This window comes from Felis catus, chromosome E1 (genome assembly GCF_018350175.1).
Source record: "Felis catus isolate Fca126 chromosome E1, F.catus_Fca126_mat1.0, whole genome shotgun sequence".
Lineage (NCBI taxonomy): Eukaryota > Metazoa > Chordata > Mammalia > Carnivora > Felidae > Felis > Felis catus.
Window position 1 is genome coordinate 38,259,711 of NC_058381.1, and position 13,313 is coordinate 38,273,023.

Here is a 13,313-nt window from a genome sequence, read left to right on the forward strand (position 1 = left end):
GGGTCTGAGCAACCAGGATTGGTCCTTGGCACCCGTACTGAGCCCGGAAGCGGGTGGGTGGGGAGATGACAGGATCAGAGAACTCATCATGTGCCTCGCATTTTGCTCTACATTTTGCTTTAAATCTCACCCTAATAAGATCAGTATCTACTACCCCATTTGGGAAATTTGAAACTAGTAGGGGTTTGCAGGGGCTCCCAATGCCGGGTTCATTAACTGAGGGGGTAAGCATCCAGCTCAGGATCAGGCAGCTGGTACACGACTGGGGGCCGGGACTGCTGGACCGCTTCCACAGTGCTGGAGATGAGACATCTGGGCTCCACACATCCCCTCCCAAACACCCCCTTCTTCCTACAAAATCTCTTTTTTTTTTTAATTTTTGAGAGATAGAGCATGAGCAGGGGAAGGGCAGAGAGAGAGGGAGACACAGAATCGGAAGCAGGCTCCAGGCTCCGAGCTGTCAGCACAGAACCCAGCGTGGGGCTTGAATTCATAAACCACGAGATCATGACCTGAGCCAAAGTCGGACGCTGAACCGACTGAGCCACCCAGGTGCCCCTATCCTATAAAATCTCTTATCTTCTCTCTTCATGACCTTCCCCTCCCTCCACCCACCTCACACACTACTCTCAGAATTCTCCCAGTACTGGCCTCCTCACCTCATCCCCTCCCCTGGCCCACCATAGTGTGGTCCTTCCGTGAGCACGGCTTGTTCTTCAGGCGTCTGTGCTATGAGTCTGTCTGTGCCGTCTCCTCCAGGCCCTTCGATCTGGGGAGGAGGCCTTCTAGAAGTCTCCTTTTGGAAACTCTGTCCTTTGAGAGGTTGCAAAAACCAGGCATGTATTGCACTCGTTTGTCCCTCTTGCTGTCCACTGTCTCAGACCACATGGTGCCTGCCTGGCTGCAGGGTCCCTCAGCATTCCTGGGCCCACCATGGTGGGGAAAGAGCAGGGAAGTTTTACTTGGGCCAGAGAGGAGAGGAACTTAGGGAAGCCGGGCCATAGGGAAGCCTGGAGCGAGGGGACGGAGCTCTTCCTATCACGGAGAGAACTATTCAATTAAGGGGGAACCTCCAAATCTGAATGTTCTCAAGCTTGGTTCCTCCCAAACTCTGGCCGAGATCTGAAACACAGAACCAAGAAAACCTTGCACTATGACTGGAAATCCCCAGGCTGGAAAAGGAATTTTGTCCAAGGCCTCCCCTTTCCAGCCTCTCAGAATAAACTGTGTCACAAGCCAGGGTCTCTGACTTAGCACTATGGCTCCCCCAACCCCCACCCTACCGCCTCCAAAAACAGTTCCCAGGGTTCCAGGGCCTCAGAATTGGTCTTTGTGGAAAATCGGTGGAAACCTGGTCCAGAAAAGAGTCCTATTTCCCCTGGGACGTGGTGGTAGTGTGGGCGTGAGAAGAAAATCTAAGGAGAGGGCTCTGGTCAGGGCCCTTGGGGCCGCCAGCTCGCCCTGGGAGGGCTGGCTGGAGGCCGCAAGGCCTCAAAGAGAGACGGTCTGAGTTGGAAGGAGCACTGTGTGAGGTGGCCAGGCCGGGGATGTTGGGCAGAAGCGATTGAGCAGAGGACGCCCATCAGGGAGGCTGGGCAGAGGGGCTGGGTAGGAGGGCTGGTTAGAGGTCTGGGCAGGGATCGGGGGAGAAGGGGTTGGGCCGGAGGGGGCAAGACAGGAAGACGGTCAGAGAGATCGGGCAGGGAAGGTCTGGGATGGGGGCTGGGCAGAAGGCCCGAGCAAGAAGGGAAGCCCACGGCCAGGAGGGTGTACTGAGGAACAATGAAGGAGGATGAGAGGCCTCTGGGGTGGGTGTGTGGGGCAGCAAAGGGAATGAAAGCCCACCTGCCAGGCCCTTGGCCCCTTGATATGGCCCCAGAGCGCAGGCATGAAGCAGGCTGTGATATAGAGAAGTAGCAAAATGCTTTCCTGTTGAGGCTCAAGAAACCCTTTTAAAACAGACCAAACCAAATTAGCTGAAATATCTTCTTCCTACCACTCCCCTCTCGCCCAGCCCTTTGCCACCAAGCCATTGTCTAGATCGGGTCTCCTCCAGCCAAGCAGACCCCAGCTCTCAGGGTCACTGAGCAGAGACTCGGGAGAAGCGGGTGTCTCTGGGGCCCTCTGCTGGGCCCCTGTGTGGCTGAGGCTGCCCCACTGTCCAGGGCAGGGTGGGCACAGAGCCTGGACAGGGATGGGAGGGGGGCCTTGAGGCCCGGCTGTGCTGAAAGGGGTGGTCCTCAGTGTCCCCCATCAAACACCACCCGGCGCAAGGCCTCGTGGGTTCCGGGCAGAGTTGGGAATGGAGTGGAGGCCGCCCTGAAGCCCAGTTGGGTGGCGGCTGTATGCACACATGTTCTGGAGTGTGTAAGCACTGCCATGCTCTCACGTGTGTGGGAATCCAAGAACCAGTAGAGTTGGAGTCCTTGGAAGCACTGAGTCCAAGGACAGACCCCAACGCAACCTCTTCTCTTCTACAGTCCCGTCTTCCGAGGTCTCTGGGGATGGAGAAATCCCTACTTCCTCTGTTCCTCCAAAGGAGGAGCTCCTCCTGTGTGCCAGGCACTGACAGCCCGGTCCTCAAAGTCTCGGGTCTCGTGGTGCTTCCATTCCAGGCAGAGGACGGGCAATATAAACAAATAAATAGATAATTCGGTGCAGGAAGTGACAAGTTCTATGGAGAAAAATAGTCTATTCCCTCTGCAGCAGTCACAGCCCTGCAGCTGTTAGAACACAGCCAGAGTCAGAGCCTTCTCTAGACCAGGCTAAATGCCCACGGGCTTCTTCAACCATTCTGGGCTCCCCTGGTTTCTAGATGGCCATCTCATAGGGGGCACAAGCCCTCCAGCTTTATGGTCAGGTCAAGAAATACCTCCATAGGACCTCCAGAGCCCCAGCACTGGTGCCCAGATTTCTGTGCGTTTCCGTGAACACAGCCAGCTTTCCCACCTCCACCCTTGGCAGCTACTTCACACTCCTGACTCATCCCCAGCCCACAAGCAGCGAGGAGCCCCACAACTTTTCCTCATGAAGTGCCGCTGAGCCACATCTCTCCCACCTTATTTTAAACGAAAGTGCCAGGATTTATATTTATCCTGGTAGTTTCATCTGGCGTGAAGCCGACAATCACTCAGCCTGCCAAGGCAGGCTTCCGGGTCCCAGTCTGACATCTGAACCCACTTCCAGCTAAGGTAGAAGTCTGATCCTCCCGTCTTGCCGGCAGAGCTGGGCACAGCCCCCCGGGGCAGTCAAAGGGGCTTCCTGCCGGGGGGACCTTGCTCCTTCCCAAGGACTCTAGATGTGTGGCTGTCGAGGGGGCCACAACGCTCCCGGGAAGGGGGAAGTCATGTAGTCGAGTATAGCCACGTGGTACCTTCAGGTGCTGGTGGTCGTTCTAGTAACTGCTTTCAAAACTGGCTTGAAATATTACAGATCAGAAGTCCCCACATCTAGATGACCATCAGGATCTCATGGGAACTTTTAAAGGAACAAATTCCCAGTCTCCATCTCCAACATTTCTGAACCAGTCCAGGGTGGAGCCCGAGAATTTGTGTTGTTTTTGAAGTTCTGGGGTTATTGAATCCATACCAGCTCTTAAGGATCCCCACTGCCCTTTCTGACTCCCCACAGACGATTGCTTCCAGAAGTCTGCCTCTTTGCGGCTCTCTTCTGCAAAGGGCCTCTCTGCATGGACTGGGACATGGCCCTTTGACCATGGTGTCTGGCCAAGAGCAAGTATCAGTTCTTTAACTAATGGCCCAACAAAGCTGGGGTGGGGGTGGAGGGGGGGTGGGGAAGGGTGTCCAGGACCCCTTACACCTCTCCTGCCTTGGCCTTCCACCCCATCACCCCACCATGGCTCCTTGGTTCTAGAGGATGGAGAAGACAAGGCACAATGGGAAGTGAGTTGGGGCTTTGTTCTCTGAGGTTCTACCAGGTTCCACCTCAAAGATTAGGTGAGGCGGTGAGGCCCTGACCTCAGGTATAACGCTTAAGTTGGCACTAACAAACCCAGTCGTCAAGAGAGAGGAAATTTTAAATATACATATTTTTAAGTTTATTTATTTATGTTGAGAGAGAGAGAGAGAGAGAGCACATGCAGGTATGTGAGCAGGGTAGGCTGCAGACAGAGAGGGAGAGACAGCATCCCAAGCAGGCTCTGTGCCATCAGTGCAGAGCCTGATGCAGGGCTTGATCCCACAAACCATGAGATCACGACCTGAGCCAAAATCAAGAGTCGGATGATTAACCGACGGAGCCACCCAGGCGCCCCAATGTAGAGGATATTTTAAAGCAGTATTTTAAAACAGAAATGAGCTCCAAAAAATCCACGATCGGGGCAACTGCGTGGCTCGGTCGGTTGAGCGTCCGACTTCAGCTCAGGCCATAATCTCGCGGTTCGTGAGTTTGAGCCCCATGTTCGGCTCTGTGCTGACAGCTCAGTGCCTGAAGCCTGCTTCCGATTCTGTCTCCGTCTCCCTCACTCTGTCCCTCCCCTCACTACACACTGTCTCTCTGTCTCTCAAATATAAACATTAAAAAAAAAAATTTTTTTAATCCACGGTGAACAAAATATCAAAATTATAAATAAAGACAGGATCAGTAATAGTGCCAAGCCTTACGGGAGCCTGAAGTAAAAGGAAGACTAAGTCACAGAAACAATAATGCAGAAGGAGGGAGAGTTTAGAGCATTTATGACTCCGCTCCCTTCCTACCAGGCTGCAAGTTGCCTCTGGTCCCTCTTCAGTCCCCACTGCCACGGCTCTTGGAAGCAGACCCTCTTGCAGAGACAGTCACAGCTCTTGCTTGTTTGGGTAACCACCCTCCCTGCCAGCACAAGTGTAGACGTCTTAACGGCTCCTGCTGCTCTTCCTAAGACACTTTACCATCCCCTGCTGTTTTCTTCACCCTGCCCACTCCTGGGTAAACTGTCCCTGCATTCAACTCCCCCACTAGAAAGCAAGACAGAAAAACAAAGTCAAAAGACAGGAGGGAAGGAAGGAAGGGAGGGAGGGAGGGAGGGAGAGAGGGAGGAAGGAAGGAAGGAAGGAAGGAAGGAAGGAAGGAAGGAAGGAAGGGGGAAGGAGGATAGGAAGGGGGAAGGAAGGAAGGAAAGAAGGAAGGAAGGAAAGGAGGAAGGAGGGAAGGAAAGAGGGAGGAAGGAAAGGAGGAGGAAGGAAGGAAGGAAGGGGGAAGGAGGAAAGGAAAGGGGAAGGGAAGGAAGGAAGGAAGGAGGGAAGGAAGGAAGGAAGGAAGGAGGAAGGAAAGAAGGAAGGAAGGAAAGAAAGAAGGGAGGGAGGAAGGAAGGAAGGAAAGGAGGAAGGAGGGAAGGAAATGGGGAGGAAGGAAGGAAGGAAGGAAGGAAGGAAGGAAGGAAGGAAGGGGGAAGGAGGATAGGAAGGGGGAAGGAGGATAGGAAGGGGGAAGGAAGGAAGGAAAGAAAGAAGGAAGGAAGGAGGAAGGGAAAGAAAGGAGGAAGGAGGGAAGGAAGGGGGAAGAAGGAAGGAGGAGAGGGAAGGAAGGAAGGAAGGAAGGAGGAAGGAAAGGAGGAAGGAGGGAAAGAAAGGGGAAGGAAAAAAGGAAGGAAGGAAAGAAAGAAGGGAAGGAGGGAGGGAGGAAGGAAGGAAGGAAAGGAGGAAGGAGGAAAGGAAAGGGGGAGGAAGGAAGGAAAGGGGGAGGAAGGAAGGAAGGAAGGAAGGAAGGAGCAGGAAAATAAATATTTAAAATTTTAAACTATCCTAAGACAGAAAAGATCTTACATCCATGACACAAGAACAGAATGCCTTTTTTTTTTCCTAAGGAAAGAAATAATCGGAAAATAATAAAGAGCTCTTAGAAATTAAAAATATGATCATAGAAAAAAGAATCAGTAACATTGAGAAAATAAAGTTGAGAAAAGTCTCCCAGAAAATGGACCAAAACCAACAAGCAAACCCTGCAAATATACAACAGAAAAGAGAAGTTCAGTGATCGATCCCTGAGATGAACGTTGAATCAAGGAGACCTACAGAAAGAAGGAAATAGGCAGAGAGAAAATTGTCAAAGAAATAAAACAGGAGGACTTGCCAGAACTGATGGGTGTAAGTCCCAGAGTCAGAGCACATCAATGCACTTCCAGAATGTGGGGGTTATACCCCAAGAGCTTCCAGAGCGGGGAGGGAGCACATATAAACACCAAGAGTAAGAAGGACATCAAACCTCTCAACAGGGACACTGGAAGCCAGAAGATGCCTGCAAACCTCTGAAGGAAAATTATTTTTAATCTAGATTTCTATATTCAGCCAGACCATCAATCAAGTGTAAGGATAGAATAAAGGCATTTTGGGGGCGCCCGGGTGGCTCAGCCGGTTAAATGTCTGACTTCAGCTCAGGTCGTGATCTCACGGTTCGTGGGTTCCAGCCCGTGTCAAGCTCTGTGCTGACAGCTCAAGAGCCCGGAGCCTGCTTCGGATTCTGTGTCTCCCTCTGTCTCTGCCCCGCCCCCAATTGTGCTCTGTCTCTCTCAAAAATAAATAAACATTTAAATAACTCAAAATAAAAGAAAAATATTTTTTTTAAAAAAGGCATTTTCAGATATGTGAGTTTTCTAAAGAAGGTTCCCTCCTGTGTAACCTTTCTCAGGAAGCTAAACAAACAAGGGGGGCAAGCAGGAAAGATTGAGAGAATAGGGCACCCAACACAGGAGACAGATAAGGGGGTTCCAACCTTGGAGGAGAGGGAGGTCCCACAATGACCGTGGGGTGGGCAGGTGGGCAAGCAGCCAGCCCAGGTTGGAGCAGGACAACAGGAGAGAGGTTTCTGGGGGGGGGGGGGGGAAGGACAGGTTGTACCACACCAAAAACTCTATTTGAAGCCAGTAGATATATAAGAATATATAGCTATGGGGGCGCCTGGGTGGCGCAGTCGGTTAAGTGTCCGACTTCAGCCAGGTCACGATCTCGCGGTCCGTGAGTTCGAGCCCCGCGTCGGGCTCTGGGCTGATGGCTCGGAGCCTGGAGCCTGTTTCCGATTCTGTGTCTCCCTCTCTCTCTGCCCCTCCCCCGTTCATGCTCTGTCTCTCTCTGTCCCAAAAAAAAAAAAAAAAAAAAAAAAAAAGTTGAAAAAAAAATTAAAAAAAAAAAAAGAATATATAGCTATGGTAAGTACAGAAAAGTAAACAAACAGGGGTTGGGGCAAGGATCTAGGAAAAACAAAAACTGTACAAGAAAGTCAACAATAATATTACCCTGCTTGGCTTAGTGGTGAACAATATTTACACGATTATCATGATATAAAGCAGAGCGGAGATTTAACAAAAACACTGGCAGGAGAATGACGGTCGAGGGAGCGCATAAAAGGCAAATTTTCATCTACACAACAGGTAGTCAACAGACAATGTCTAAGGGAATTAATCAAGAGGCGGCAGCGTGAGCAAATTACTTAGAAATACGGTGGTAACCCACCGTATATTGTACATAATATACAAAAACCGTCAGACGCAGGTGCAAACACACGCACACGTGACGACAGATTCACCCCCAGACACAGAGGCCCCCGTCGGCCTCCCAGAAAGCCCGCTGGAGAGCAGGGCCACACGCTGCAAGGACAGCACCTCCTCTGGGCCTTGACTCTCCTAGCCCGGATGCACCAGCCCCAGAACTGCCCCAGGCCGACGTTTCGTTCTCTCGGTAATTGTCTTCTCTACTCAGTGCCCTGCCCTGAGGCTAAGCAGCCTGAGCCTCTTTGGCCGTTAACCCTTTGGGGCTACAGGGTCTGTAAATGGTGCAGGAATGAGAAGGGAGAGGGGCCTGAGCGGGCAGCTAGATGTGACCAATAATGCCACCTTCATTCAGCTTTTAGTGGAGGCCTCGGGCCACGCAAGAACCCACGGCCAGGAAGCCTGTGCACATGCTGTGCATCCTTGAGCAAGTCACCTCACCTCCCTGGGTGCACGAGGAGGTGGGCGATCTATGAAGCTCTGAGATGCGAAGATTTAATGTCCCAGGCTGGGCCCTGCTCTCATCCCCTCCCCTGGGATCCCTCTCTCCATGCCGACAATCAAGGCCAATCCCAAAGGATATGTGATTTGCGGGGCTGACAAGTTTACTCAGGGCACCTGGGGAGTCCCTCACCGCCACTTCCCTCCCCTTCCACGTTCCTCCAGCACTCACCACCACCCTGGTCCCGTTATCTGGCAGTGTGTCAATGGCCAGGGTGCCCCCACCCGGGTCTTGGCTCAGCTGGGTCCTGTCCGACTCTGATGCCTGCCCGGGGCTCTCTCGGGCTCTTCGACTCCATCCCTGCGTGATCCGCTTGGCAGCCCGCCCAGAGCCTCCGCCTGCATCCTGACCTGGGAGAAGGAGACAGTAAGCTGAGTCCCGGCAGTCCAGAATGGGGGAGCAGCCCATTTACTCTGCAGAGGCCCCAGCACCACGCCATCACTGACCGTGGGGACAGCTGCCAGGGCAGGAGACACCCATTGTGCACTGAGCGCCATGTGTCGCCTCCGTGCCACACACTCTGCACACAGCACACCGTTAGACCTCACCCAGCCCTCCGCAGGAGATAGGATGCTCTCCATTTTGCAGACAGGCATCAAGGGCTCACAGAGGTTAAAGAGAGTCACCTGTTGGGTTAGGGAGGGAGATAAGTTCCAAATGTCCAAAGGGGTAATTATTTTCAACCTCTGCTGCACACAGAATCATTGGAGGAGCTTTAACAATTCCTACTGTCTGGTTCCCACCCCAGAGATCCTGATATAATTGTTCTGTGGTGTGGCCTGGGCGTTAGAATTCTTAAATAATCCCCAGGGGAGCTTTTGGGAAGCCCTGAACCTAACTCTGTAGACAAGGGTGAGCACCTTTGCTCTGGAACATTCCAAACCAGTTCCTGATTTCTCTGCCAGAAATGGCGCATAAGCTCATCTTCCAGGAGACTCCAGGGACTAGAGAGTCAGAGAGTAGAGTTCTTTGAGTTCAGGGCTTCTCAACATTAGCACCATTTACATCCTGGACTGGAGAATTCTTGGCTGTGGAGGCTGTCCTGAGCATTGATTGTAACATGTTCAGCAGCATCCCCGGCCTCTGCCCACTAGATTCCAGTAGCACCTCCTCCCAGACTGTGACAATCAAAGATGTCTCCATAGCGGGGACCACTGTGTAGTCCTGTGACTACCTGCAAACACCTTGAGCAAGTCCCTTTCTCCATAAAACAGGGAGCTTAGCCTCCATCAAAGATGGCAAATGGGTTTCATCTCAAAAGCCATCTCCAATCAATTAGTGACAGCCAGGAGTGCTCTAATCGAGACAAACCCTGAAGCCCCATCAGCGTTTAGCAGGAAAGATTGTCACGATCAATTAACGATGTTTGCCGGGGCCCAGGATGGGGAAGTGGCCGCACTGGCCATTCAGCAGCCATTCCTAGACTCGGTGTTCTCTGTCCCGTCTAGGTCATTACCTTTATTCTGAATGGCACAGAAACCATGCTTCTCCTTTTTAGAAAGATTTGTGCCCCTAAAGATGTGTCTTATATTGTCACTGCAATTGTCACACCTACCCTGGACGTGTGTATGGGACACAGATCACCAGAGAGGTGGGTCTGATATTTCCTGTGCTATTCATCGATTTCAGGCCGACCCTGTGTCCGATGCCCTTGTCCGCCACTCCCTAGAGCTTCTGGATGTAACCCTCTTTCCTAGAGCACCCACTGGTGTAACTACATGTCTGTCCCTCTGCAGACGAGCTCCCCCAGGACTCTCCCCACCTCCTGCAAATGTGCATTCTCAGTGTCTAGCAAACAGTAGGTGCCCAATCACTGTACCATTGAGGACGCGATAGTGGAGGTAACTCTTGGGAGCCTGCAAGGACAGAGGTTGAGACAAGGCTTGGCCAGCACCAGGCCTGGGGCTGGGGCCAGGACTCTGCTGTGGGGCCCTGGTTTGTCATTAGACATTTCATCCAATTAAGTCATTCTTGGCTGCTGGTGCTTGCTGGACCCTTGCCGGCCCTCTCTCACTTCTCTGCCCCTAATCGCAACCAGATGCTCTGGAGGAGGTGGGGAGTGGGGCGGCCCCCAGACCCCTTCCCCAGGTTGCCCACTGGCTGAGACGGGCCTAAGCCCAGGGCTGGGAAGGCAGCCTGCCATTGGCTCAGACCCCAAGCCAAGGCTGTCTTGCCCCTCTCGGGTGGGGCCCACAGCTGCTTCTGGAGATAGAACGGTTTGTGCCGGGCTGCTCTGCCCAGCTCCCCGGGTCCTCCTGCAAGCAGCCCTCGGGCCTGGGCTGGAGCCAGAACAGGAAAGGAACGTGTGCAGAGCAAGTAGAAGGGCTTAGCCGGCCTGGAAAGGGATGCTAGAGGTCTGCACGCATCACAATCCTGCAACTGAGACAGGAGGGTGCCTGCGACGTGGGGGCCCAAGGCGTGAGAAGAGGGCTGGGAAGGGGGGCCCAGCCAAGATGAGGGGTCAGGGAAGGGACCCCCGCACCCAGAAGCTGTTTGACCTTGGACCCATCTGCTTACCTCTCTGAGCCTCAATTCCCTCATCACTAAAGTGGGGGTGACAATCATGTCTACAGGGCAGGCTGCCATGGGCATCAAGTGAAAAACAAATGAGAAGGCTTTAGAATTAGAGGGTTCAGGGCCAAGGTCAGAGGCAAAGAGTCCACTAAGTCGGGCAGGGAAGGGGATGGAGAGGGAGACAGCCCGGGAACCTGCCCTACCCTGGCCCGGCCCTGAGTCTGACCCTCTCAGCCCCCACGACATCTGTCTCCCTGCCACTCTTCCCCCTCCCAATTGGCGAGGACAGGACATCACCCCCTCAGCTTGTGGAAGGAGCCAACGCAGCTGGTTGCTCACGTGTGTCTGTGTGTAGGGACCCACGTGCCTGTGCGCACGCAGACTTGCCTGAAGGTCCGGGCCGTCCCCCCTGCATGCTCACACATGTGTTGCACACTCTTCCAACCCTCGGCCACTCTCTGCTCTATCTTCTGTCCCGCATCGGACAGCTTCACCTTCCCAGCACCCACGTCACGTGAGTGCACCTGCCCGTGAGTGACGGCGAGAAGCTCCCGGAGATCACGCTGTTCTTTATTCATCCACGCGTTCCCCCATGGCCCCAAGCAGCATGCTGTCACGGCAGCAATAGGAAGAATACAAATGACAGCTAACTTTTCGAAAATGCTCACTCTTTGCTACCGCTCTTCCAAATGCTTTAAAACACATTGACTCATTGAATCCTCCCAATAACCCCTTGAGATCGGTGCTAGTTTTGGATCTATTTTACGAATTGGGAACTGAGACACAGAGATGTTAAGGAATCTCCCCAGGTCACACAACGAGTCCATGGCGAGATTGGCACACAGGGCAGGTTGACCTTAGGGTCTGCTCAGGCCACAGAAAGCGTAACAAGAAGCGCCCAGTGACCCCAGGCTATTTCCTAAGGTGCAGGGGCAGCCCAGGGAAGGACAGGCGTGTGGGCTGGGCTTACTGGGGACCACTGGGCCTGAATTTTGGAGCTGCCCTGGGAGACTGTGTCCCCTGGCATGCAGGAGGGCGGCCCAGCAGCAGTAGAACCCCAGGTCTCTCCACGTGCCACTGTCCTGCTCTGGAACAAGAAACCACGGGCTGACTTCAGGAGGCCACGTCATGCCACCCCAGTGCCTGGCCAAGCCACCCTCGTCCCACCCGTCACCCAAGCTCACCATTCCAGCCCCACGGCCACAGCCTCCGCCCTTAATGCCCTCCAACTAGTCTCTCACACTCTCTCCAGGGCATTCTTTCTAGAGGACACACGTGATTCCATTTCTCCCATGCGTCCAGCTCTCCAGAGCCCTCCAGCTGAAGGCCCTTCCTGACCGGATCCCTCCTCTCTCCTCCGCCCTCCTGTCTCCCTAAAGCCCTCGCCAGGATCCAGCCCTGCTCTCTCTGGCCACAGGGCCTCACACACGTGGCTTTCCCAGCTGGAACCACTCTGCTCCATAAATGAACCCTTCTTCTGATGACCTTTTGCTCATCTTTCAAGTCCCATAAGATGTCATCTCTCCCCAAAGCATCCCCTGACACCTCTCCTCCTCACCCCAAATGTTACATGCATCATCCCGGCCCCGATCCCAACATGTTGTGACTGTCTGTGCATCTGCAGGCTCTAGGTACCTGATACAGAGCAAAGGCTTAGAAAGTACATATAGATGAAGGAAGGAAGGAAGGAAGGAAGGAAGGAAGGAAGGAAGGAAGGAAGGAAGGAAGAAAAAGAGAAAGAAAAGAAAGGAAGGAAGGAGGGAGGGAAGGAGGAAAGAGAGGGAGGGAAGGAAGGGGAGGGGGATCTTTAAATGCCTTGGTTACTTGAGATCCGCAAGGCTGAGAAAACCCTTCCCCTGGGGCACAGGCCCACTGGAAACCCTCACTGCAATGCCACAGCAATAAAGGAGCACAGGTTTGGAATCACACAAACTTGAAGTTGAACCCTGAATCTACTACTTACTGACTGTGACGCTGAACAAATTACCTAATCCCTCTAAACCTCAGCTTCCTTATCTGTAAAAGGGGAATGATAAAACCTACACTTGGAGTCTTTAACAAAATACTATACACAAAGCACCCAGCAAAGTTCCCCTGCCTTCCCTGGGTTTTACGTGAGAACCAACTTTCCAAGGAACTTGAGAGAGTCTCCAGACTCTGAGCTGAAATCTGGTGCCCTAGTTACGAAGCCCCCAGTCGCATCCTCTTGCTGGGAAACCCACTGAGGCTCCCACCGTGGACCTTCCCCTGGGGAGAGGGAAGGAGACACAAGGGATTAGCAGGAAGGGACCACCAAGTAGTCAGAGAAGAACGGGAGAGCAGAGGAGTGTGAGTTTCTCTCGAAGGGAGAGTCTGGGGTCCGTGACCACCTCTGATTCACTCACTCATTCAATACACACTCATTGAGACCCTACTGTGTGCCAGGCACTGCACTGGGTGCTGGGGCAACAAGAGGGAACGGGCAGAGACAGCCCCTGTGCCCATGAAAATTCTAGTTGGAAAAGACTCCTGCAAAATGAAGAGTGTGGTGAACAAGAGAGCGTGCGGTGGGGACGGGTGCTCTAAGACAGACGGAAGCGTTGGGCTTTATTTCTACCCTGGGCAGCGCCATCACGGTGGGCCTCTGTGTGGAGGAGGAGGTGGCCTTTGAGCTGAGACCTGGATGAAGAGAAGCCCGTGTTACTTGAGGACCAGAGGGGGACACAGCCTGGATGTGTTGAGGGATGGACCTGGGGAGCGTGAGACCAGGTGCCGGGATGGGGGCCGGGGGGGGGGGGGGGAGGCTATCTACTCTAAGAAATTTGGACTTTAAGGCAATAC

The 13,313-nt window shown here is 53.2% G+C and overlaps 1 protein-coding gene across 3 annotated transcripts in view; it reads right to left on the reverse strand.

Annotated features, from left to right (window-relative positions):
- The window catches only part of PLXDC1 (plexin domain containing 1), a 63,580-nt gene that overhangs the window by 47,360 nt on the left and 2,907 nt on the right, over positions 1 to 13,313 (reverse strand). For all 3 annotated transcript variants that reach the window (XM_045044386.1, XM_011289170.3, XM_045044387.1), the window contains exon 2: positions 8,151 to 8,329. In XM_045044386.1, coding sequence (XP_044900321.1) covers positions 8,151 to 8,329 — 179 coding nt within the window. The remainder of the gene's footprint in view (positions 1 to 8,150; positions 8,330 to 13,313) is intronic.